At 43.1% G+C, this 27962-nt stretch overlaps 1 protein-coding gene across 1 annotated transcript in view; it reads left to right on the plus strand.

Moving 5' to 3' along the window:
* Nucleotides 1-27962, plus strand: part of VMP1 (vacuole membrane protein 1) — a 166708-nt gene that overhangs the window by 76684 nt on the left and 62062 nt on the right. Inside the window, exons 7-8 of the mRNA XM_077296195.1 lie at nt 226-393; nt 10852-10983. Of these exons, the coding sequence (XP_077152310.1) occupies nt 226-393; nt 10852-10983 (300 nt within the window). The remainder of the gene's footprint in view (nt 1-225; nt 394-10851; nt 10984-27962) is intronic.

Raw genomic sequence — 27962 nt, forward strand, 5'->3', positions numbered from 1 at the left:
AACAACAATATCGACTAAATCATAGGATTGTTGTCATTATTTACTTTAGTTTAATCACCAGCAGCGTTTATTAGATAGCAATGAGCGTGCCGAGCGTTAGCTGGCTGGAAACAGCTAGTATATATATATTATGTATATATATATTTGTTTTATTCATATATATTTTTATATATAATGTATGTCCCCTCCATGCTAATATATATATATTTTTTTATGTCTTTTCAGGGTCCTCACATAGCATCTGTGACACTTGCTGCTTATGAATGTAATTCTGTTAATTTTCCTGAACCTCCATATCCAGATGAAATTATATGTCCAGATGAAGAAACTGTAGAAGGTGTTATTACCTTATGGACCATCATCTCCAAAGTTAGACTGGAAGCCTGCATGTGGGTCAGTACATAGAAAATATAACAATCTGAGTCCGTTTTAACAACAACTTTTTTTTTTTTTTTTACCACCGAGACTAAAAAGAAGGGCAGCATAACGTCCCTCATCTTTACCACTGGGACAAAAAGGAGCAAAATAACGGTCTTCTTCCTACCGACTTTGTGACATACTGCATCCTGAAGAATATTGATTTAGTACAGTTTCCCAAACGCCAGTCCTCTTGACCCCTAACAGATTATGTCTCTGATTCATCGTTGACTTTAAGCTTTATATGTGCTCGCTTGTTTTACGCTTTATGGGCGCAGCTTTACTCCACTCCCACCCCTATGTATTTTTATTACATTAAAATTTTGTCGCAAAAACAGTTGAAGCCAGGAAGAAATGCTATTTTTTTTTTAAAAACTTGGCGTCAAATTATTGAATTGTATGCTCCATTTTGATGAATTTGGCGCCAAACCCACAAATGATGAAACTACGGGTCATGGATATCCTTAGCATTGGTGGGAGAACCTAGCGCAATTTCTCATGCATTCCATCTCTTGTGCAAAACAAGGAAATCCTGAATATTCTGTTGGAGTGCAGAGTGGAGTTTTGGAAACACTGATATAGTGCAAAAAGAAAATCGGCCCTATTCATCAAAGCTTTCAGGCCAGAATTCTGGCATAAAAGCTTTGAAAAGTTGGAAAATTTAGGCACAATTTGAAAGTTGCGCCACATTTTTACAACTTTTGGTGTACTCATGCCAGTTTGTCACAGCTCTGCCAAAATAGGTGGAGCTGAGTACGTGACTCCACAGGACATCTAATTCATGATGACCTGTGGCATTCCTTATGCCAGGACTCTCACTCCAGTCCCTGTAGTAAGATTTGTGACTTGGTGCTCTGAGGCGCACACCAGTCCTTGGATGCTCCAGATTCTTGAATGGGCATGCGTGCACCTCTTCATGACTCTGGAGCGTCTGCCTCCAGCTCGCCCTCTTATTAAGTCTTGTGTGAACAATGCAGGTCTTGGTGAATAGGACCCAATGTGCCTAATATTGGCTGTAGCAGTGGGGGACAATTTACGGTAAGCACAATAGGATTTTATCCACTTAACATATAAATTAAGCAGTACTGCTCACCTAGTGTGACTGTGTGAGACACAACACTAGTAAGGTATCACAATAGAGCTTTTCCCTTCACCCATGACAGTACACCTGAAAGAGGGATCTGGCCAGCCAGGACAGGAAATCTACTGAAATAAAAGGGCAGTACCTCTCTCCCGATTCAGTTGGGTTTCCTGTCCTGACGGGAACTCTCGTGCTAAGACCGTGGCGGGTTGAAGGTTGCCTGTATGCCAGCCTTCAGGTGTTGGAGGTGCCATCCGCGGGTTCAGTGGGCCATAGCGTACGTGCGGCATGTGCTGCACAGGTACGGGCCTTGCGGCTCTTCTGCATCCGCCGCACCGCTCTCCCTCCTCTGTCTTCCGGCCTCAGCTCCGTATTGAGCCTGGCTACTGGGCGCACACGACACTTATATTGCGCGCATGGCTTACTGGGAATGGGCGTGCCCACGGGACATCAAAGGGGGTGCGCAGGAGGCAAAATGGTGGTGCCCTTGGTGAAAAAGCTGGCTGGGATGTGTGGAGACTTGGCACGTCCTGGAGGGGGCACGGGCATCATTTCGGGAAGCGCAGTGGATCCCTCTAAAAAGGAGGGATGACCACAGAAGAAACGCTTATGTCCAAAGTTCCCCATCATGGAGGATCTCAGAGGACAAATACAGCAGCCGCAGCAGCCTTTACAGCAGCAGTAGTCACCAATATCTGTGCCTGTTCACCAGCTCAGGCACACTAACAGGAGCAGCCACTCAAGTGGCAGGAGTGGCAGCCATCCCGGTCAGAGGTCGCAGGACTCTTCGGTATCCAGGAGAGACGTTGTATGTACCCCGATCAGCCTCTGATATGGCAGCGTGTGGTGAGTGATCAACAAGAATGTCACCTTTTTTGTTAATAAGGGCCATTTTTTGCTTAAATCACTAGGGGCCTAGGAAGGCTAGTGCCAAAAAGAAGAATAAAGAATGTGCCCTTGGTAGGACCCCGCCGGCAGTTCATTGGCAGAAAAATCTCTGCTCTGACTTCATTCAAAAAAAGCTATATGGGATGAGATTCCTGACTTTGCCACAAGCCTTAGGTCCATGATTAGGACTGAGGTGCAAGGTTCCCTAAAAACCCTGATAAAACAGTGGAACGAGAGCTCAGGAGGTTGTTACGGAATCGAAGGCCTCCCTACAGTCCATTGGATAATACCATAGTGAATCACCATCCTCCTCGGACAGTGATATAGGTGGCCGACCTTGCTTTCTGGCTGAGGATACGGATAGGTTGGTTAGGGCAGTCAGGTCAACAATGGGCCTGAAGGAGGAGAAAGCACCTAAGTCACTAGAGGATATAATGTTTGGGGATCTGGGGGAAAGGAGGAAGCATACCTTTCCTGTTAATTTCAGGATACGGGCGCTCATAGATAAAGAGTGGAAGAAGCTGGAGAGATCTGGTAGCCTGCTCTCATCTTCTAAGAGGAGATACAACTTTGAGGAGAAAGACTTGGAGAGTCAGGATGAAATCGACGGAGCAGTAGCGAAATCCTCTAAAAGTTCAGCCCAGCCCTTTGAGGACTCTTGGCAACTTAGAGACCCGTTGGATAAAAAAAGCTGATGGGTTACTGAGGCACACCTGGGAGGCAGCCAACCGGGGGTCTGAAGCCGACAATAGCTGGGACTTGTACTGCCCGCTCCCTTATGGTTTGGCTGCAACAAATGGAGGAACAACTTAAGAGTAAGGTCCCGAGAGATGAAATCTTGGCCAATATGACTCTGTTGCAGGGAGCAACAGCCTTTCTAGCAGACACCTCAGCAGACTCTGTGAGGTTAGCGGCTAGGTCGGCAAGCCTATCCAGTTCGACAAGACAGGACTTATAGCTGAAGGGGTGTCCGGGAGACCTGCCTTGAAAAAATAAACTCTGCTCCATCCCATATGATGGCCAGTTTCTCTTCGGACAGAAGCTAGAAGACATTTTGGAGAAGGCAGACGACTAAAAGAAGGGATTCCCTAGCTTCCCGGGTGAAGCTAGGAAGCTTTCTTTTCAGAGAAGGAAGCTAATAGGGTGCGTCCTCCAAGAGAAAGGAAGAGCTGTGAGTTCAAGGATAGAAAGGGTTCTGGAAATATGTTCAGAGGACCCTCTACATCTTCTAAAAAGCCCTCCCTATGACGTCAGGTCAGTGGTAGGGGGAAGGCTCTCCCTCTTTCTCCCTGACTGGGTGAACATCTTTTCCTGTCACTGGATCTTAGGTATCATCAAAGACAATCTGAAGATAGACTTTGTCCATCCACCTCGCCAGACCTTTGTATTAACACCCCTCAGGAGAATAGCTGGCCCTGGAGGCAGAAATCTTGGGACTCTTACCAAAGCGGGTTCTGTTCAAAGTCCCGGTGGAAGAGATAGGAAGGAGATTTTATTGCCCCCTCTTTTTGATAAAGAAGCTGGATGGTTCTCTAAGAACTATTATCAAGCTCAACCGATGGATTGTGAATTATTCCTTCAAGATGGAGTCAGTGAACACCGCTATAAAGCTGTTATACCAGAATTGTTTCATGGTGGTCATCGACTTAAAGGATGCCTATTATCACATCAAGTGATGAGCGAGTGTACTCGTTGCTCGGGTTTTCCTGAGCACACTCGGGTGACCTCTGAGTATTTGTTAGTGTTCGGAGATTAAGTTTTTATCGCGGCAGCTGAATGATTTACAGCTATTAGCCAGCTTGATTACATGTGGAGATTCCCTAGCAACCAGGCAACCCCCACATGTACTTAGCCTGGCTAGTATCTGTAAATCATTCGGCTGAGGCGATGAAAACTTAATCTCCGAACACTAGCAAATCCTCGGAGGTCAGCCGAGCATGCTCGGGAAAACTTGAGCAACAAGTATTTTCGCTCATCACTAATCACATCCCAATCCATCGGGATCATCAAAAGTTCCTGAGGGGTGGGTATGTATGTCCAGGGAGGAGTCAGACATTACCAGTATACAGCCCTTCCATTCGGACTGTCAATAGCTCCAAGAGTATTTACCAAGGTAATATCGGAGGTGATGGCCTACCTTCGTTCTCGGAACACCGTTATCCCTTACCTGGATGACTTCCTAATAGTCAGAAGGTCAGAAGATTATTGTGCAGAGTGGGTGACGGAGGTGACGGTGGTCCTTGAAGAGCTGGGCTGGATGGTAAATACCCTCAAATGAAGACTAAAATTGGAAAGGATACAATCCTTCCTGGGGTTAGTTTTGGACTCCAAGCGCCAGATCTGTCTGCTACCAGAGGACAAAGTATCCAAGATAATGTCCCTGGCTCTGTCAGCGATACATCAGCCAAAAATGACGCTAAGAAAATCAATGTCCTTGCTAGGATCCCTAACATCCCTTATCCCAGCAGTAAGATGGGCCCAATTTCACCTAAGGCAGCTACAGTGGGAGATCCTCTCTGCACAGAGGTCGTTAAAAGGGCATTTAGAGGAAAAGTTACATCTTTCTTCTGCAATAAGGGATTCCCTATCTTGGTGGACAGTAAGAAAACATTTGTCGTCGGGGGGTCCAGTGGATAAGACCAGTGGATGACATTATCACAACAGATGCGAGCAATACTGGATGGGGGGCACATCTGAGGTCTCACTCAGTTCAGGGGACCTGGTCTCCTCTAGAGAGGAGCCAGGGCTCGAATTTGAAAGAACTGTGGGCTGTGGAAAGAGCCTTCAGATACTTTCTCCCCTTCCTCTGGGGTCTCCATGTCAGACAATCGCGCAGTCATGGCTTATGTCAACCACCAGGGCGAACAAGGTCCCATACCTTAATAATGGCAGAAGACATCCTACTCCAGCTAGCGGAGCATCACCTACTGTCCCTTACGGCACTTCCCATAAGGGGAATAGACAACACAAGGACAGGCTTCCTGAGTCGCAAGAAATTGAGACAGGGAGAATGGTCTATAAATTACCAAATTTTCCAGCAGATACTGCGGGCATGGGGGTGGCCAGAGATAGCTCTGTTTGCCAGTTTACACAACAGGAAAGTGAGGAACTTCTGTTCGTTAAACCCAAGGGAGAAACCATTCGCTTTGGATGCTCTTCAGATTTCTTGGAGGTTCAGGGTGGCCAACGCATTTTCCCCAATAGCGACGATTCCACCAGTCGTGAGGAAGATGAGGCGAGGGTATTAATCATTGCTCAATTCTGGCCGAAGAGACCATGGTTTCCCCTTCTAAGGCTAATGTTCGTGTGCGATCCATGGATTCTACCAGAGATCCCAGACCTTCGTACCCAGGGACGTGTGTCCCACTCTCAAGTGAAGGGCTTCCATCTAGCAGCATGGAATTTGAGAGGGCATTACTGAGTCGGCAGGGGTTCAAACCAGGGCTAGTCTCTACCCTGTTGAAAAAAAGGAAACCGATTACATCATGGATCTATGGTAGAACATGGAAAAGGTTCCTGGAGTTTTTAGGGCAGCACTTAGGAGATGAGGCCCCTTTTGGGTCCATTCTAGAGTTTCTGTAGTCAGGGTTGGAACTAGGGTTAGCAACTAATACTTTCAAGGTGTAGGTGTCGGGTGCCGTGTATAATTGGAACCTAGCAGCAAATGAATGGGTGTCTTGGTTTATAAGATCCTGTAGAAGATCAAGACCGGTTAAAGTCCCAAAAATTCATTCATGGGACCTGAACCTAGTTTTAGAGGCACTAACAAGTCACCCATTTGAGCCCTTATGGAATTTATCTGCAAAGTTCCTCACACTTAAGACTGTGTTGCTAGTGGCCCTAACATCAGACCGCAGGTTGAAAGATATACAAACCCTGTCCATATGTCCCCCCTACACACAGGTGTATGACAACAGAGTTGTTCTAAGGCCGGACCCGGCATATCTCCCCAAGGTGGTTCTTAAACTCCATAGGAGCCAAGAGATTAATTTGCCCTCCTTTTGTAATGACCCTAAAAATCCAAGGGAAGAAATATTCTATACTTTAGATGTGAGGAGGTCCATGTTAGAATATATATACATGACCAGTTGTGGAAAAAGGACAAATCCCTTTTCGTAGCCTTTTAGGGAAGCAGAAATGGGTATGGGGTGTCTAAGAGTACCATTGCCAGATTGATCAGAGAGGCCATTAGTTTGTCTTACTATACGAGTGGTGATCTGGTTATTGAAGGCATCAAGGCTCACTCCACCAGACTGTGGCTACCTCCTGGGCAGAAAAGGGGTAGATATCAATTGATCAGATCTGTAAGGCGGCTATCTGGTCCTCACCATCTACTTTCTTTAAGCACTACAGACTGAATATGTCCTCCTCTGCTGACTTGACCTTTGGTAGAAGGATGCTGCAAGTGGTGGTCCCTCCCTAAGGGTACTGTCACACAGTGGCACTTTGATCGCTACGACGGTACGATCTGTGACGTTCCAGCGATATCCATACGATATCGCTGTGTCTGACACGCAGCAGCGATCAGGGATCCTGCTTGAGAATCGTACGTCGTAGCAGATCGTTTGGAACTTTCTTTCGTCGCTGGATCTCCCGCTGTCGTCGCTGGATCGTTGTGTGTGACAGCGATCCAGCGATGCGTTCGCTTGTAACCAGGGTAAACATCGGGTTACTAAGCGCAGGGCCGCGCTTAGTAACCCGATGTTTACCCTGGTTACAAGCGTAAAAGTAAAAAAAACCAAACACTACATACTTACATTCCGGTGTCTGTCCCCCGGCGTTCTGCTTCTCTGCACTGTGAACGCCGGCCAGCCGGAAAGCGAGCACAGCGGTGACGCGGTGACGTCACCGCTGTGCTTTCCGGCTGGCGCAGACACAGTAGAGAGAAGCAGAACGCCGGGGGACAGACACCGGAATGTAAGTATGTAGTGTTTGTTTTTTTTTACTTTTACGCTGGTAACCACGGTAAACATCGGGTTACTAAGCGCGGCCCTGCGCTTAGTAACCCGATGTTTACCCTGGTTACCCGGGGACCTCGGCATCGTTGGTCGCTGGAGAGCTGACTGTGTGACAGCTCTCCAGCGACCACACAACCACTTACCAACGATCACGGCCAGGTCGTATCGCAGGTCGTGATCGTTGGTAAATCGTATAGTGTGACAGTACCCTAAGGTGTTTCATTTCTCCAATAATCTCTCAGGTGTGCTGTCATGGGTATAGGGAAAAATCAAGGTTACTTTCCGGAACCCATGACAGCACATTCCCCACCTTTCTCACCTTTTGGGTGTGCACTATAGTTTGGGTGTTTGTTATAATGTGGTGTTGGTTATGTGTGTAAATTAACCGGAGGTCCTCTCATACTCTGTAACCCAACTGAAGCAGGGGAGAGATATCGCCCTTTTATTTCAGTAGGTTTTCTGTCCTGGCTGGGCAGATCCCTGTCTCAGGTGTGCTGTCATGGGTTCCGGAAAAACCGTCTACAAGTAGGTAACCTTGCTGGTTTCCAGCTGATGCACCTACACAGGTTGGTAAATCTATCTTGTTGTTAAGGGAATCGGAGACGTGGATAACCTACGCTGCTAGTGATGTATCCACAAATAATTCTAATATGCAGTGTTTTCTCTCCACAGACATTGTACATAGTAGCAGGGAACAGACAGATATTCAAATATGAGCGTCAAACGAAAAAGGCCCACATTGGGTTGGTATGATTCATCCCTTGTCCATTACTAATAAAGCAGAGTGTGAAAAAAGTGTTCAAAGAAAAAAAGATTGCGTTCTCTTGTAAAAACAAAAATTTTTGTTTGTAGAGAAACTTCATAGAGAGATTTTATATAAAATTTCTCTTAAAAAAAAAAAAAAGTGTTTTTTTTTGTTTTTGTTTTTTTTTTTTACAATAAAATGTGCTGTTTTTCCTGTGAACACTTTTTTCAGACTCCACTTTATTTTTGGCACCATTTGGGTTTCGCTCTCACTTGTGTATTAATAGGATTAGTGGAATGCACTAAAAAAGTGAATTGCATTTGGGACAATGTTATTCAATTAGAAGATGCAAATCTGCCTATTTTTTCATCTCTGTATTTGGCATGAGAAAAAAATCCCAGCATGCTACGATTTCACTCTGAAATCAGATTGGTGATAGAAAAAGTCGCATGCCACATGGACCATCAGTATAGCATCTGATTTTTACGAATTCATTACAGTTCTGTAACATAGGAAACTGTAAATGATCCTGTAAAATATTAATAGCTGCTAAGAAAAAAAAAATCGGATTGCCTACAGACAGCACACGGATGACAAGTGAGAGAAACCCATCAAACCCTTATGTCTGTTCTCTCCTACTATGCACAATTTTTGTGGTTCTCCTGAAAAAGAATCTGAGAACAGCGAAACACGTTGCGTATAGACCGCACTCTTACCTTCTACACTGCACCAGCAGCGCAGGTTATCCACATCTCCGATTACATCAATTAACAGTGATTCTAAGGAATTTCAGATATAGGTGACACACAGAGGATCACATCACCAGTTTTCCTTAGCCCTTACAGGAAATACTTTGGGTCTGTTATTGGGCTTCTATTTTCCCTATGATATTTTGGAAGTATTACCAGATAGCATCTGTCTTGTGAACATTTAATATCTATCTATATAATCGTCTAAGGGTTACTTCCGTCTGACTGTCACGGAAATCCCGCGTCGCTGAATCAGCAACGGGCACAGTCTGGCCGCGAATTCGCCCCTTCCTACTCTCCGTCAGTGCCCCCTCCATACTCCCCTCCAGTCAGCGCTCACACAGGGTTAATGGCTGTGTTACACCGCGTTATGCCGCCGTGTAACACAGTCCGTTAACGCTGCTATTAACCCTGTGTGACCAACTTTTTACTATTGATGCTGCCTATGCAGCATCAATAGTAAAAAGATCTAATGTTAAAAATAATGAACAAAATGAAAAATGATTATATACTCATCTTCCGTCGCTTTTCCCACTGCTCCTCGCGACGCTCCGGTCCATGCATTGTGGTCTCGCAAGATGATGACGTAGCGGTCTCGCAAGACCGCTACGTCATCATCTCGCGAGACCGCAATGCATTCTTGGGACCGGAGCGTCGCGAGGAGCATCGGTAAACGCCTGGGCTGGATCCGGGGGCCGACGGAAGGTGAGTATATAACTATTTTTTATTTTAATTCTTTTTTTTTTTTTTTTTTTTTTTTTTTTACAGGGATATGGTGCCCACATTGCTATATACTACGTGGGCTGTGTTATATACTACGTGGGCTGTTATATACTGCATGGGCTATACTGCATGGGCTTTGTTATATACTGCGTGGGCTGTGTTATATACTACATCTCTGTGCTATATACTACGTGGGCTGTGCTATATACTACATCGCTGTGCTATATACTACGTGGGCTGTTATATACTACGTGGCTATGTTAGATACTGCATGGTCTGTTATATACTATGTCTCTGCTATATACTACGTCGCTGTGGTATATATTATGTGGCTGTGCAATATACTACATCGCTGTGCTCTATACTATGTGGGCTGTGTTATATACTGCATGGGCTGTGTTGTATACTACATGGCTGTGCTATATACTACATGGCTGTGCTATATACTACGTGGCTGGCAATATACTATGTGGGCTGTGTTGTATACTGCATGGGCTGTGTTATATACTACGTCTCTGTGCTATATACTACGTGGCTGTGGTATATATTAGGTGGCTGGGCAATATACCACATCTCTGTGCTCTATACTACGTGGCCTGTGAAATATACTGCATAGGCTGTGTTATATACTACGTGGCTATGCTATATACTACGTGGCTGTGCTATATACTACGTGGCTGTGCAATATATTACGTGGCTGTGCAATATATTACGTGGCTGTGCAATATATTACGTGGCTGTGCAATATATTATGTGGCTGGGCAATATACTACATGTCTGTGCTATATACTACGTGGGCTGTGCGATATACTACGTGGGCTGTGCTATATACTATGCGTGCTGTTATATACTACGTGGGTTGTGTTATATACTACGTGGGATGTATGCTCCTTGGCTGTTCTATATTTCTCTGCTGTATCTGTGCATCATGAATTGTGGTATGTGTTAAAGAAGGGGGCCCACTGAGACTTTCGCCCGGGGCCCTCAAAAACCTGGAGCAGGCCCTGGCTTCACTGATTGTTCGCAGCCGGGCGTGACCGATCAGCGACAGGCGCAGACCGGGCTCGAATTGGCGCAGAATTTGAACAATGCTTCGCTAATTGGTCGCGCCCGGCCGGCCGAATCCTGTGTATAAATTGCATTATTCTGAAGACTTCATAAATAAACTACATACATATTCTAGAATACCTGATGCGTTGTTTTCATTAATTTATTAGAACTTACTTAGTCATTCTTTTAAATATTTAGAGAATGATTTGATTGTATTTTCTTGTGTGAATATATCTACAGGGTGCTGGCACTGCCATTGGGGAACTGCCTCCATACTTCATGGCCCGAGCTGCCCGTCTGTCAGGAGCGGAACCTGATGATGAGGAGTATGAGGAATTTGAGGAGATGTTGGAACATGCCCAGACGGCACAGGTGGGAATGACAATCCTTTATCTAAATCCCAACTCTCACATTGTTTCCTTCCTGAATGGGAGGACATTCCTAAAGAGACCAAGTGTTTACTCACTTACCTTGATTGCGGTCTCGGTAAAGGGGGTCTCTGTAAAGGGGAATGAGGACGTGTTACCAGGTCAAAAGTGGACTGATTTTGCATGTATTGTATTCCGGCTGCTCCTATGAGTATTTCATTTTTTTTTCTTTTAATCCGCCACGGGGTTCCAGAGATATGGGCGTTTTTATTTAGTGGTCATTTTTATGGTGTTTACAAGTGGCTGTTGGTCACAGGAATAATGCATAGCAGCCTAAAGACAAGACGTCAGAGGATCCAGACTTGGCCATAATGGGCATAAAAATTAGCCCTAAATAATGAAAGGCCCATATCTCTGAAACTGTATGGCGGATAAAAAAATTGTATTATTAAGGACAGCAGACATCCATCTTTAACCAGAGGAATCCTGTTAACCGCAGTACAGAAAAGAATAATTGATCACTCTATAGCCACCGAGCTGTGTTACCGGCTAACCGTATATTTCTTAAATTAATCATGGCTAAGCTTCAGTGGATGGCAAGTGCTACATGAAAGGAATTCTCCGGGGAAAAGCTCATGCAATGAATTATGCCTAATGAAAGATCTGTAAGGTGGTGTGGGCCAGAATTACTAACACTGTAATCTTTAGCCTGTCTGGACTAAGTTTGTACAATGTTGGGTTTTTTTTTGTGCTAGAAATTTACATCAAATTTTTGGAACATTTTTTGAGGACAGATTAGTTACACCCCTTTACCGATAAACCATGCTTCTTTCCTGTGAAGCCATGGGCCCTTTTTGAGAAACAACTACGGTAAATAAATGTGGAGCAAAGCATGCAAGACAGCTTTTAGCAGAATAAATCTTTCCTAGAAATATAAACCCCAAAGTGATCCCAGCTCAGAAACTTTGCCCCTAACGGAATTCGTCGGGGGGTGTAATGACCATTTTTTATGCCACAAGAGTTCCACTGATTTCTTTACCATTGTGCTGTGTTAAAATGAAACATTACTTTAGTTAAAATAATGAGTAGATTTGGTACAAAATGTTTCATCTTTACCACGGCTTAGAAGAAAGAACCCCGTTAGGCTACGTTCACATTTGCGTTGTGCGCCGCAGCGTCGGCGCCGCAACGCACAACGCAAACAAAAACGCAGCAAAACGCATGCACAACGCTGCGTTTTGCGCCGCATGCGTCCTTTTTTAATTGATTTTGGACGCAGCAAAAATGCAACTTGCTGCGTCCTCTCCGCCCGGACGCGGGCGCCGCAGGGACGCATGCGGCGCAAAACGCAAGTGCGACGCATGTCCATGCGCCCCCATGTTAAATATAGGGGCGCATGACGCATGCGGCGACGCTGCGGCGCCCGACCGCAAATGTGAACGTAGACTAAATGACTGCGCTCTTTCACTCAAGTACAGCAATACCCTATATATGGCCATACTCTACTGTTTGAGCTCAGAAAAGAAAGGGAACCATTTGGCTTTTTGGGCACAGAATTTTGTGAAGTAGCTTGTGGGCACCACTTCCAGAGCTCCTAAGATTCTAAAACGTCCGAAAGTCATCCCATTTTGCAAATTACTTTCAGGAAATGTATCTGTAGGCGTAGTGCTTCTTTTAACCCCACTAGCATTTTCCAGAAATTGAGTAGTGGATGCTGCAGAGTAAAAATTGCAAGTATGCCATTTTAATGTCCGATACATAGAGACACCCACCCTACAAATGTTCAATTGAGTTTACCAGGACTTGGCCATTGATGACTCCTCTCAATATAAGATTGGTTGGAGTTTGAACACTGCACACCAATTAGCTAAAACTGCTCCTATAGCGGCCCAAAAGCACCATGTATGGGTGGAACCCAGCAACCCCTTACAGCCTCCACCAGGCTCTTTGTACACTATGAGCCTAGTGGGGGAGGAGGCAGCTTTCTCAGCTCTGCTGCATTGCTCAATCTAAAAACTCTGATTTTGTCAGAACGACTGCACCTAGTAATCTAAGTGATACATCACTATTCAGCTTTTTTTTTATTTACATACATTATGCTGCTCATGATATAGAATAAAATCTGCTGACAGATTCCCTTTAATGCTGTTTTATGCTGTTCACCATGCAATTAATCACTTTATGACCTTGTTAACATGTTAAATGCCGCTGTCAATCACGGGATTGCGAGGCACCAGTGGTTTGGCATGACAGCCAGGACCGGCGTTCATAGAAGATTATGATTTCTGATATACATAGCACAAGCAATCGGGAGATCGCAGCTGAAAGTCTCCTAAGGAGACTATTGAAGCAAGTAAAAAGTAAAAAAAAATGTATATATATATATATATATAAAGTTCAAATCGCCCCCCTTTTTCCCCATTCAAAATAAAACAGTAAAAAACACACGTTTGGTATCGCTGCGTTCAGAAACACCCGATCTATCCAAAAATAAATTAAATTAATCCGATCCGTAAACGGCGAAACGAGAAAAAAATTGAGACTCCAGAATTACGTTTTTCTAATCGTCACAACATAGCAATAAAATGTAATAATAAGCAATCAAAACATTGTATATACCCCAAAAGGTTATCAATAAAAATGCCAGCTCGACACGCAAAAAATAAGCCTTCACCTAGAGCCAGATCCCGAAAAATGGAGACGCTAGAGGTCTCAGAATATGGCACCATTTTTTTTTATTATTGCAAACTTTGGATTTTTTTTCACCACTTAAATAAAAAAGAACCTAGACATTTGGAATCGTAATAGCAGGTCAGTTTTAGCATTTAGTGAATATAGTAACAAAAAAGACAAAACTATTGTGGAACTGCACTTTTTTTCTGCAATTTCACTGCATTTGTACTTTTTTTTCCTCGTTTTCCAGTGCACTATATGGTAAAATCAATGATGTCGTTCAGTAGTACAAATCGTCACGCAAAATGCATTCCCTCACATGGCAATATTGATGGAAAAATAAAGTTATGGCTCTGGGAAGAAGGGGAGCAAAATACTAAAATCTCAAGGTCGTTAAGGGGTTAAAGACTATCTTTTTGGTCAGTGCGATTACAGAAAAGCCAGAGTTATATTGTATTTTTACATGCTAAGGAAGCTCTTTTACAAAAATATGTTGGTTTTTACTTCCCCATGTCCTGAAAGCTGTGTTTTTTTTTTCTGCCGAAATAACTTTGTAGGGGTTTGTTTTTTTGCAGGACAAGGAGGAGTTGTTTTGTCGCTTTTTGTATCATTATTTTTGGATGGCAGAGTGATGGCAGAGTAAATGAAAAGTAATATTAACTTTTTTCTTTGAGTCATTACAATCACAGTAATACCACGTAGGTTTTGCTACTTTATTGCACTAAAAACTATTTTTTACATAAAATAATTGCATTGTCATAGTTTTTGCGTTTTCATATTCAGATAGCTATAACTTATTTTTTATGAACAGAACGGTATTATAGCTTGTTTTCGTTTACACAATTTTTTTTGTGTATGACTTCTTGACTTTTTATTCCATTTTTTTTGCTTGTCAGTATGATGAAAAAGCTGAATTTTTGGCTTGCTTTTTTTTTTGTATACTGTTTTCTAAGTACTGATTAAATAGTCGAACATTTTTATAGATCCGATTTATTTTTTTGTTTTTCTTTAACTGTTATTTTTGCATAAAAGAGCCTCTTTAGTTGCTAAACCACCCAAAGGCCATTTTCACGCATATGTCTATTACAGAAATTCAAGATTTGTGGTTTAGACTGGTTTCACACAGGGTGGTTTTTGATGCAGTTTTTTAAGCTTTTATTTCACTTTCCAATTGAACTTCCATTTTTGGCTCAAAAATTGTCATAAAAATGGTGTGTGAAATCATCCTAAGATCATTAACCCCTTCCCACACCTGCGTGTTTGTGCTTAACATCTGTAAAAATGATATTGGGATTGTGACTAATCTGAATTGAGCTCTCTATTATAGCTGTAAATCCCAACACTTTCTTTTGGTTAAAAACTTCAGCGTTTTTTAGGCATGTTTTCCATATGTAGCCCTCTTTGAGTCAGCGTGTACTTGCTGACCTTGTGGTGTAATTACGATTTATCCATATGGAATTCTTCTACTCTGCATTGTCTGTATATTCTCATGGTTTTTTTTTCCATTTGTTCTTTTGCGAAGAACTTGGCAATTTTTTGCAGGAGAATGCAAGCTAAGGAATGACCAGGTCCTTCTATGTCTGTGCCAACATGACTTTAATGTCTACATGTAGTGGCCCCATGCCAGCTTTGTCTGCAATATCCCTTTTGTCCTGTTTACAGTACTTCCATCATAGATTACGTTATCATTATGACACAGTGCTTTTGTCTGCATTTTACATTTAACTAGTGATTTTTGGAAAGGAGTAATAATGTTAGCGGAACACATCCTGTCTACTGAACTGACCAAAACAATCCTGATTTATTCTTTATTGTAAGCCCACAAACCAGACTGATTGTTAAACTGACCATTGATCTGCTAAACGTCTGGAGCACAACTATTTGTGTTCTAGGCATATATGTGGGAACTATGTATACAAGAAACAGTGATGTACTTGCTACAGTGGTGGCTGTCTCTGTAATACATTGCCAATGGACAGTGTAGTTCGGTTTCTCGTGGGGAGAAAGGGAATTATTTTCAAGCTTATGGTTAGACCCTACACCTAAACATCTACACATCCAAGGTCTAACTTTAGGGATAGAAGTACCATTTGATGTATTTTTACCAACTTGCTGGATATAGTAATAGAGGGTGAGAATATGTAAGTCTGCACACAGCACGTTTTAACTTGGAGATTTTACATTGTGTTGAATGTTGGCTTTACATGGTTTAGAACAATTAGGCTAGGTTCACATTGCGTTAGGGCAATCCATTTAGCGCTTGCGCTAGCGGATTGCGCTAACGCAATGTATTTGTAGGGGTCGTGTTTAGGGGTCGTGTTAACGTCCCCGCTCTCGCAGATCCCCGATCTGCGAGAGCGGGGAACGGACCTCGGGCGCGCCGCGGACGCTGCAAGCAGCGTCCGAGGCGTGCCACAAAAGAACGGCACATCGCTAGCGCGAGCCGAAAATGGCACGCGCTAGCGATGCACTTCAGGCAGAAACAACATTGCTGTCAATGGGTGCGCTAACGGACCCGTTGCACGGCGTTAATTGCGACATTTTCGCCGTGCAACGCTGTCCGTTAGCGATCACCCAATAACGCAATGTGAACCTAGCCATGTTCATGTTCTAGCTCAACATGTTTGAGAAGTACCGTTTTTTCTTAAACAGTAACCTTTGTTTCCATTTTTATTTCAGAAATCAATAGTACACATGAAAACAAACAACTTTTTAAATTTATTTTATCAGCGAAATCTACAGTGGGTACGGAAAGTATTCAGACCCCTTTAAATTTGTCACTCTGTTTCATTGCAGCCATTTGGCAAATTAAAAAAGTTATTTTTTTTCCTCATTAATGTACACTCTGCACCCCATCTTGACTGAAAAAAAGCAGAAATGTAGAAATTTTTTCAAATTTATTGAAAAAGAAAAATTGAAATATCACACGGTCATAAGTATTTAGGCCCTTTGCTCAGCACCATTTTGAGCTAGTACAGCCATGAGTGTTCTTGGGAATGATGCAACAAGTTTTTCACACCTGGATTTGGGGATCTTCTGCCATTCTTCCTTGCAGATCCTCTCCAGTTCCGTCAGGTTGGATGTTGAACGTTGGAGGACAGCCATTTTCAGCTCTCCAGAGATGCTCAATTGGGTTTAGGCCAGGGCTCTGGCTGGGCCAGTCAAGAATGGTTACAGAGTTGTTCTGAAGCCATTCCTTTGTTATTTTTCTGTGTGCTTAGGGTCAATGTCTTGTTGGAAGGTGAACCTTCGGCCAAGTCTGAGGTCCAGAGCACTCTGGAAGAGGTTTTCATCCAGGATATCTCTGTACTTGGCCGCATTCATGTTTTCTTCAATGACAACCAGTCGTCCTGTCCCTGCAGCTGAAAAACACCCCCATAGCATGATGCTGCCACCACCATGTTTCACTGTTGGGATTGTATCGGGCAGGTGATGAGCAGTGCCTGGTTTTCTCCACACATACAGCTTAGGATTATCACCAAAAAGGTGTATCTTCGTCTCATCAGACTAGAGAATCTTATTTCTCATAGTCTGGGAGACCTTCATGTGTTTTTTTAGCGAACTCTATGTGGGCTTTCATATGTCTTGCACTGAGGAGAGGCTTCTGTCGGGCCACTCTGCCATAAAGGCCCGACTGGTGGAGGACTGCAGTGATAGTTGGCTTTGTGGAACTTTCTCCCATCTCCCTACTGCATCTCTGGAGCTCAACCAGAGTGATCTTGGGTTTCTTCTTTACCTATCTCATCAAGGCTCTTCCCATGATTGCCTAGTTTGGCTGGATGGCCAGGTCTAGAAAGACTTCTGGGGGTCCCAAACTTCTTCCATTTAAGGATTATGGCTTCCGCTGTGCTCTTAGGAACCTTGAGTACTGCAGAAATTCTTTTGTAACCTTGGCCAGATCTGTGCTTTGCCACAATTCTGTCTCTTAATTCCTTGGCCAGTTCCTTTGACCTCATGATTCTCATTTGGGCTGACATGCACTGTGAGCTGTTAGGTCTTATATAGTCAGGTGTGTGCCTTTCCAAATAAAGTCCTATTACTTTAATTAAACACAGCTGGACTCCAATGAAGGAGTAGAACCATCTCAAGGAGGATCACAAGGAAATGGACAGCATGTGACTTAAATATGAGTGTCTGAGCAAAGGGTCTCAATACTTATGACCATGTGATATTTCAGTGTTTATTTTTTTTTTAAATTTGCAAAAATTTCTACAGTTCTGTTTTTTTCAGTCAAGATGGGGTGCAGAGAGTGTACATTAATGAGAAAAAATGAACTTTTTTGAATTTACCAAATGGCTGCAATGAAACAAAGAGTGAAAAATTTAAAGGGGTCTGAGTAGTTTCCGTACCCACTGTACTTCTTTCTCTTCCTGGTTTTATCTTTCTCTTTCAAATCATGTGTAAAATGTGTAGTCAGTGAAGACATATTTTCACATCACTGAGATAGGATATGACTATTGGCACTTCTAAGATCCTATAGAGAAGGGAAGGAGGAGTAGCTGATGGGTAACACAGACATTCTACTGCATATCTTCCTGAAATGACTGTTTCTCTTTAAACTGAATACCTGAGTAATCTGCATTCCGATAGATTTTCCCATTACTGGGGTAGGAGCGGACAGTGAGGAGCTACAGGCGGCTACAAACCTTTTGCTGCAAGTTCTTTGGAAACAACAATTGTAGTTCTCTATAGAACTTTATGAGCAACAACTGTCGACTATCTCAGTAATGGGAAAAATCTCTATAAGATTTTCCCCTGAATTGAAAATTTTGGGAATGACGGATCATTCCAGGAAGAAATATATTTCTCTAATAAGATATAAAGCAAAGTTTCTTATTTTCATCTGTATTATTGATTTATGAAAGAAATTAAGATGACAATTACTCTAAAGAGACCAACTAATCATGAAGTCTTAAGGTACCTTCACACTGAACAACTTCACAACGATATCGCTAGCGATCCGTGACGTTGCAGCGTCCTGGATAGCGATATTGTTGTGTTTGACATGCAGCAGCGATCAGGATCCCGCTGTGACATCGTTGGTCGGAGCTAGAAGGCCAGCACCTTATTTCGTCGCTGGATCTCCCGCAGACATCGTTGAATCGGTGTGTGTGACGCCGATTCAGCGATGTCTTCACTGGTAACCAGGGTAAACATCGGGTTACTAAGCGCAGGGCCGCGCTAAGTAACCCGATGTTTACCCTGGTTACCAGTGTAAATGTAAAAAAAAACAAACACTACATACTTACATTCCAGTGTCTGTCGCGTCCCCCGGCGTCCGCTTCCCTGCACTGTGTCAGCGCTGGCCGGCCGTAAAGCAGAGCACAGCGGTGACGTCACCGCTCTGCTTTAGGGCCGGCGCTTATAGTGCAGGGAAGCAGAACGCCGGGGTACGCGACAGACACCGGAATGTAAGTATGTAGTGTTTGTTTTTTTTTACATTTACACTGGTAACCAGGGTAAACATCGGGTTATTAAGCGCGGCCCTGCGCTTAGTAACCCAATGTTTACCCTGGTTACCCGGGGACTCCGGCATCGTTGGTCGCTGGAGAGCTGTCTGTGTGACAGCTCTCCAGCGACCACACAGCGACGCTGCAGCAATCGGCATCGTTGTCTAGATCGCTGCAGCGTCGCTAAATGTGACGGTACCCTTACAGACAGTGCTCCATGGGAGAAAAGTATGTAAATTAGTGTCTTTTGTTCTGTGTGAGAGAGCAATTATGCAAGTACCTCCTAGGACAGTTGGCTACATTATAAGGCTATGTGCACACGCTGGGGATTGGGGTGCAGAATTTTCTGCACAAAATCTGCATCTCCTGGCAGAAAATGCAGGTGCAGATTTGATGCGTTTTTTATGCGGATTTTGTGTGTTTTTGTTGCGGATTTCATGCGTTTTTTACCCCTGCGGATTTCTATAATGGAAGGGTGCAGAAACGTTGCAGATCCATACAAAAGAAGTGACCTGCTCCTTCTTTTGATCCGCAGCGCTTTCCATGCGGAATTTTCCGCACCATTAGCACAGCTAATTTTTTTCCTATTGTTTTACATTGTACTGTAAATCACTTTGCGGATCTGCAGCGTTTCTGCGTGAAAAAAAACGCTGCGGATCCACAGTAAATCCGCAACGTGTGCACATAGCCTAAGTCCGTGTCTAACCCTTTAATAAGCCTTGTAATGAGACCAGGGATGCTAAGCCAGAAACCCTTGCTCAGTTGGAAATTTGCCCCTTATCAGTGTAGAGCAGTCTGTCATTTATCACTGGTCTTGTTGCAAGACTGGTTATAGGGTAGCTAGGTCTCATACATGGCACGAGGTAGTTTCTTTTCTTCTGTAAGAGATCAAATTTGTATTCTTACATGCCTTTAGGGTTACATGGTTGACTGGTATCTTTTAAAGGGGTTGTGCAGTCGCTCTGTGTGACGGCAGCCTTATGAATCCTCCCAACGCACGCACTGGTGCGCTGCCTCGCTGTCCATACACTTGTATGGATTGAGGCCTTGCCCTCTAGTCGGCCACGCCCACTCGCCCATTGCACCACTAGATGGGGGGCGGCCTCGCTCCATGCAAGCGCTTGGAACAAGGCCGTGCCCACTAGCCAGGAGTATGTATAACTCGTACATACCCTCATGTCCAAGGTCTGAAACTGGCGAATACCCGCAGAGCACAGTGTGTCACAGAGTGACTGCAGGCTCATTGATTTGGACCGGACAACCCCTTTAAGGAAAAGCGGTACTTCCCGCTTGTTGCTACACCTATTGCAGACTCTACTTTACACTGGAACCAGGCTATAGACTAGTCTCTCTCTGGTCATGATGTGAGGTTTCAGTATTGAATTGTAGGGTAGCCTTCTCTTCTAGGTGGTTCTTGTGCAATAGTTTATTTCCTTCAGTGCGAATTTGCAGAGCAATACAAAATGCTTTTGGAATGTATGAAAACGTCACATAAAGGATGCTCCTCATTTGTTGTGCACTAGCTGCAGACTTTTGTAGTTGGGTTCTGCTTAAAACAGCTGTTTTCATGGGTAATTTGAAGCCAGATCTGGACCACAGTTAATCACGGTGTTTGTTTTTAGTATATCACATTAATATTTTGGCTTTTGGCACAAGACTAATGACGTTTAGCGTTGACAAGTTGTGTAATATATTGTTTATGTATATTCTTCCAAGCACTAAGCTAAAAACTCTCAAATCTGTACTGTGTATGAAAGTTAAAGTAATGGATTTACTTTTTTATAAACCTTTTTTTGCTGTTGTAAAAATACCAGATTCCTATATCTATGATATGATAATATTGTATCACATGGTTCCTGAATATACATTCATTCTTTATCGCACTGGAAGCGATTGTGTCCCATCCACCAGTGGTATCCGCGGTCAGGTCACTGTATGGACGGGATGTCCTCACTTCCAGTCCCGATGGAGACCATTAGAGAGGCAGGTCTGTGGCCGGTTAAGTAGCTGTCCTTTTTTTTATTTTAAAACAAGCACTTTCATTTAAAATGGAGGTGGGAACGCCTTTTAAGGCTATGTAAAGTAGGTTTATCAGGTCTTCTACTACATGGGAATGATTACCAAGCGTGGCATGATTGAGCATTAGAGTCAGTCCTCAGCTCTTAGGTGTAGTAAATGTGAAGAGTTGTAAAAGGATCAGTGTTTTTAGAAATTTGCTCTGAAGAAGTGGCCTCAATAGTCTTAGGCCCAGAATCATCAAGGTGTGTTAGTCAGAAATCTGACATGAAACACTGATAAATTGCAAAACTTTGGCACAACTGGATTATCACGACACAGTAGTCCAGGGGCTTCCTTCCTTATCCCTAACACTAGGGGGCGCCCTAGCTCGCCCTGCTCCCCGGAATACTTCATATGATGAAGATTTTGGGGCCTCCGCCCTTGCTTTATCTCCTGAGTTAGCCCTCTGTCTGTTCTCTTCCCCCACCCAGGGAAGAGGGGGCGCTGCTGTACACCGTAGTACACCAACCTGACAAACAAGGCAACACGGACAAGGGTTAACAGAAAACTCCAGGCATACAAAATATTCACTCACATATAACAGAGGTATGCACCAGGGCGCGGAGGTAGGGGAATAAACCAAAATAGAGAAGGATAAGGAATTACCACGCATAGAAACCAAGCAACAGTCACTAATAACTCCTCCATCTCTCCTTCTCATATGTACTCCTCACACAGTTAGCCATGCAGCAAATTCTTCCAACATGGCCGATTAAACCCTATTCTGCCAGAAGAAATAAACACATTTAAAATGAAGGAGAAAAGCTTCTTCTCAGCGCCGGAGTAGGAGCAATCAGACGCTGCGGTCTTCTGGTTCCACACTGTCGCGGTAACCCTGTGACATTGTTCCTCAAACATTTTTAAACTTTTGATGTCTTCACGCAATTTTCACACAGTTCAGCCAAAATGGACAGAGCTTGGCCAAGACAGGAGGAATGGGGGCGTGACACCACAGCTCATCTAATTAATGATGATCTGTGGCGAACCTTATGCCAGAAATTTACTGTAATCCTTGATTGGAGTAAGATTGATGGCTTGCATGAGGTGCACACCACTTGGCAGATGTTCCTGATTCATTAAATACATGTGCATCTTAATGAATCAGGAGCATCTGACTCCAAAATACCCCTTCATCAGGACTGGCATTGTTCACGCCTGTCTTGATGAATTGGGCCTTTGGTTTCTAAATTAGGCCATGTTTATGAAAAGGACTGGACCAGTACCTGCCTGCATTTACATGTACTATTCTGGTGCCTAAAATGTCACCTGTTCTGGTGGCACAAAGGGACATACACAATATTTAGTAGCCTGTTTCAATGTTTATGGATGTAAATGTTTATATGTCTAGAAAAAGTGTAGTCCAATACTTATGGCAGAGATAAAATCAGGGTACTTTGCTGGGCACATAGGCAAAAATTCGGGAAAGTGAAAATGCTTCGATTTTTCGGACCAAGTATATGGCCATAATTTATAGCACGTTATGCCCATATATCCAGTAGTAGATGGTCCGTGCAAACCCAATCCAGTTTCCATGGCTGTTTGCATCAACATATCCACATATGAGGCAGTGCTCTAAAATGTACATGAAAAAAATGAGATCCTTTATTCACCCTTCTGCAAGATTTTCCCACAGCCCAATGGGGCCTTCCTCGAACAAATGTATTTTAAATCGGTAAATAAAAAAAAAAAGTTTTCTTAATATTTTTCTATGCAGAGTATATTTGGGAAAGAGAACCTTGTGGAAAAATGATGCAGGGCAGCCACACCTTAAGACCTGCTACGCACTTGGTCATGGTTCTCCTGGAAAATGCGAACAAATAAACAGCACATGACGAATAAGCTCACTGTACATTACGCAAAGCTGCCATGTATTAAGAGAAAAGTACATGGGACTGAAGTGTGCACAGTGAATCACTCAGTAAGCAAACACACTTTCTTATAAAGGAAAAAGATAAGTCTTGTTCCTTTATGAAAGCTATTTTGTAACCTTATGTAAGAAAAAAAAAAAACCCTCGTCACTATCTGTGTATAAAGAAATCTGTTATAAACACATAAAAAAATATATATATATATATATATCTTTTTGGGTCATTTAGCCCCTACTAATTAACTTTTTTTTGTTAAACAAGACCGCCAATTAGTTTGTATGAGAGAAACAATGGAGCTCCCCACACCTGTCGATCATGTAGGTGGCTGGGAAAGCTTGAACCGGCGGTGCCAGATCTTGCTGGTAAAGCGCAGCAGCAATTGGCACAAAAGGAAAAGAAGTCAGTACTTCCATCGGGTGATACAGAATGGGTGAGTCCTCTGATTTAAGAGCGTCTTATGCGCCAGAAACTTGTCAGTGTTTTTAATTTCCCTGAGACCCACTCGTTTTTAACGGCTCATCAGTAAAGGGTTACCGACATTTTAATATCACCCGATGGAAGTGTCGACTTCTTTATCTTATTGCTCCGATTAGTTTAGGCAACTTAAACAATATAATGAATATAAAGGTTGCATTTTTTATATTTTTTTCTGTATTTTTGCTACTGTTTAAATATGACATGATTGATCATAGCTTGGGGTAATTTTGCATGTGACATACAGATCGTATGCGCTTCCTGGTGTGTGCATACATGGAAACATATATGTATTTATAAAACATAAGGTCAGGCTCTCGGGGTATGTGACCTAAGCTGATGGGGCACTTATGACTAAAGTAATAATGCAACATGGTGTAATGTCCCGCTCAGGTTACATTGGGACCTGAAGCCCTCTAAGTCATGGAATTTGTACAGACACAGGGAAGTCTATTTCCACTTCAGCGTCTACTTTCCCCTCCTCACCCCATTGCCCTGCAACAGTTAATCAGGCTGTCTACCAGAGTTCCTCTTGTGACCCTGTTTGCCAAATTAAATTGTAATGATTGTAATGACTAAGAGGCCATGCACTCCCTGGGTGTCAGTTGCTGTCAGGACCTGTTTTTGACTCTGCTGAACCTATTCTGGTTATGGTTTGTCTGGCCCATCACATGACTTCTGTGAAAATTCCCCCTCCTCTCCATTTCCAGTAAACTGTTTGAACAGGAGTGACTCAGAATGAAACCATCTTTCCTTGTAACCACAGAGCATGTTAAAGAATTTGTCAACGTGGACTCTAGAGGGCTGTAGATTCAGTGATCTGGAGCTGTGGTGCCGTACTCCGTGTTAGGAGTTCCATCTTCTGATGTGTAATCAGGCGAGAGCTGTGTGTCTGCCGTGTCCGACTCCCTTTAGCCCAGCTGGCTGCTCAGCTCATAAGTGCACATCCCTCGAGTGTTTCCGAAGGTTGCTTGTAGGCAGCTTGTCTTTCCCACCGTTTATTTTACTGTTAGAACATTCTGAGCCAAGCGACAGAAACCCTACATCACCACCACACCCAACTGCAGCTTGTTCGGAGCTACATGTGGTCTCACTGCTGCCTCCAATCATTTCTTGTGAATGAGATCTAACCGTCACGTTGAGATATATTAACACTGGATACTTTATTCTTTGTCTGGTTATTATATTTTCTTTTAAAATTTAACTGTGTATGCTTGATATTGGACTACACAAAAGGATTAGTGTAATGTAAATGTAGGAGTATATATATTTTATCTCATTTATCATGCAAAGATTTTAAGGGACAATGTGAGAATTTACATTTTCCAAACAGAAAACTTTTTAAACTTTGTACTGACTATTCCACGCTTTCACAGTTAAAGGAGTTTCCAGGATTATAAGAAGGTTACCTAAGAGCAGGAAATTCTGTAAAGACAAAAACCCATTACTCACCTGTTAAATGTCCCACTGCTCCTGCCGTAATGGTTTCAGCCGCTTGCCTCAGCGGTGAGGCTTGCATGTACTGAGTGTGACCGCAGACTGGCTGCAGAAATCATCCGACTGATGGACATGACGTCCTCGCTAGAAAACACACAAGGATCACTAGCGATGAGGGATTTAATTTAGGAAAAATAATTGCTATCCCTGAAACGATGCCGCCTATTTTGGCTACAAAAGAGTAATCCGGCTCCTTGCACCTTCATATCGGGCGTTGAGCGAGGCCAGTGATGTCACATTAACCGGTATCTGTCGCCTAGCTTGTGTGAGTGGCGGCTGTCCGTTTGAATAGGACTGATGTGCGGTGCTATCCGCTGATGCTCCTGAGCTGGTCGTTATTTATTATTTATTATCAATGTGACATCACCAGCCCCACTCTCCACCGATACAGAAGTTAGTGCAGTAGAATACCCCCCCCCCCCCCCTCCTATTAATGGAATGGGCAAAAATGCAATTAAAATAATTTTTTCACATGTTAAGTTTGTTTTTTTCATTTAATTCACCATCTCCGATAAATACAGATGCAATGACACCAATTGTGTTTTCATATTTCCCATAGCAGAGCATATTTATAGCGAACTCTTGCTAATTAGGATCCTATCGATCTGTTCTTTGAGCCCCTGTAGTCTGGCATACCTCTAAAAATTCTCTTTATACAATGCTCTCCTTGTATGGTAATTATATGGTAATTAACACCAAACAGTCCAGTGGGCGGGTACAGAGTAACCTCGGTGACTGCGATGAGTTCGCCAACCCGGTCTCATCATCGAGCTCACAGGAGGAGCTGAGATTGCTCCACAGGACTACAAGTAATGAATTGTTAGGGTCTTTATTAGGAGGCTCATAACATGCCGACAGGAATATAATAACGGTAAAACTGATAAAGGGTTCCCTTTAATTGGTAATTGGGAAGTATGGTGGCTCAGTTGTTGCTTTGCAGTTCTGGGACCTGACAAACATCTCATCTGCATGGAGTTAGTCTGGTCTCCCTGTATTTGTGTGGGTTTCCTCTAGGTACGTTTGTTTGTTGTTTTCCTCCAGACCCCAAAGGCATACTGCTGCTGAGGAATTTAGATATTAGGCCCCAATGGGGGCAGCTATGGATAACAATGTCTGTAAAGTGCTGTAGAATATGCTGGCGCTATATACACAAGCATAATAAATAACATAGCAACTATATTTTTTTGTTTTTCTTTTTTTTAACAATATTTTTAGAGAACCTAACCATGAGATTCTACATAACACATTAGTCTTTGTGCCCACGATGTAGCAGTGTCCAAAGTGCTGCCGTCTATTGAATGCAGGTAAATTCGCATGTGTTTACTGAACCGTGCCGATTTACTGTATTCAGTACATTCTGTTGGTGAAATTGACATGCTGCGGTCCTGAAAGACAGGCTGCATGTCAGTCTCTGTGCGTGATCCGCAGGTGCACATACACACATAGAAATCCCATCCACTATGCGGTAACATCTGGCTGCTACGGTTTTGACTCCACATACATACTCAGCGTCAAAGCCGCAGCAATTCCTGATCGTGGGTACATACCACATACATAAGTAGTGCAGTGTATCATTGCCCACTTGCCAGTGTTTTACTATTATGTAGCCCATTAGGCCTGCATGATCATCCGGACATATGCTTACTTGTGTGGGAACAAGACTACCCTCATCGTATGAGGTTCATACTGACCTGGAAAGAAGTTAATTCTGAGTTTATTATGTAACTTCTTTTAGGAAACGTTTTTGTGTGCATAGAAATTGATAGCGGTTATCACAAAATTTAAAATAGTGAAATTAAAATTCTGATTAAATCTTAATTTTACATGTACACATTGTCCATTATAATAGTTTTAAGATTTGTAGAAGTGTTTGCCTGCACAATATTTTTGAGAAGGTGGAAGCAATTGCATTATAACAATGATGGCAGTTTGACATTGATGGGACACTCATTCCTTTGCCAGAAACTGAAAAGTCTCCTGCTGACACTTGTTGATTACCACAATTTAGGTTGTCTGATGACTACATTTTCTTCACATCGGATTAATGTCAGTTTAAAGGATTGCTTTAGGTCATTGTCATGCACTGACTAAATGAAGATGTGGTCAGAATTAATTGCATCTAGAGTCTAAACCTACTGGAAGCATATATTTGATGTGGCAGTATTAGAAGTGTTGCTCATCCTTTCTTATTTGAACTGTGCATGCCAAACCTTGCAAATGACTTGGGCATTAAACATTCAAATCCTGCACTCCTGTCCCTCTAATCTACCTGCCTTGTTAAAAATTATAGTAGTCCTAATTTTATATGGAACAGGGTGCACACAGTTGCTATCATGGTGCAGTGCAAGACTACAATGGCGGCTGGATTGGCGTTCTACCGCTTCAGGGATGAGTCCCGTGTTTCTTTGGACAACTCTCGGGATTATGGTGTGGGGGAGGCATAATGTACAATAACCGTACCCCTCCAGTCTTTATTACAGGTACCCTAACAGCTCTGCTTACATTGATTTGAGTGTGTAACCATTGGTACAGCCATTTCTCCACACTGTCCCTGGAGCCTTTTTTCAACACTACCATATCAGGCCGCATGTTACTCATGCTTCTGTGAGCAGCCTGCATATCCTATGTGTGCTACTATGACCTGCAGCGTCTCCAGACTTGTCTCCCACTAGCATATCAAGGATGTTCTTAGTCTGCAATTTCAAAGGGAGCTGCCAGAAGTGGATCTTGATGATTTTGCATGTCCAAGTACATTCAGTGTGACACAACATTCCTCAGACAACCATTAAGAACGTCATTTATAGCATGGTAAAGCGTATAAGTGTGGGGATTTGTGTGTGTGACACTCGATACTGAGTGTATCAAGATGTTTTGAAAATTATGTTTTCATTTTTTCATCATTTACTTATCAATTTGTCTCCTCATCTTGTGATTATCCTGATTCCATGACTTTGTTCTTTGTG

Source organism: Ranitomeya variabilis, chromosome 3 (genome assembly GCF_051348905.1).
Source record: "Ranitomeya variabilis isolate aRanVar5 chromosome 3, aRanVar5.hap1, whole genome shotgun sequence".
NCBI lineage: Eukaryota > Metazoa > Chordata > Amphibia > Anura > Dendrobatidae > Ranitomeya > Ranitomeya variabilis.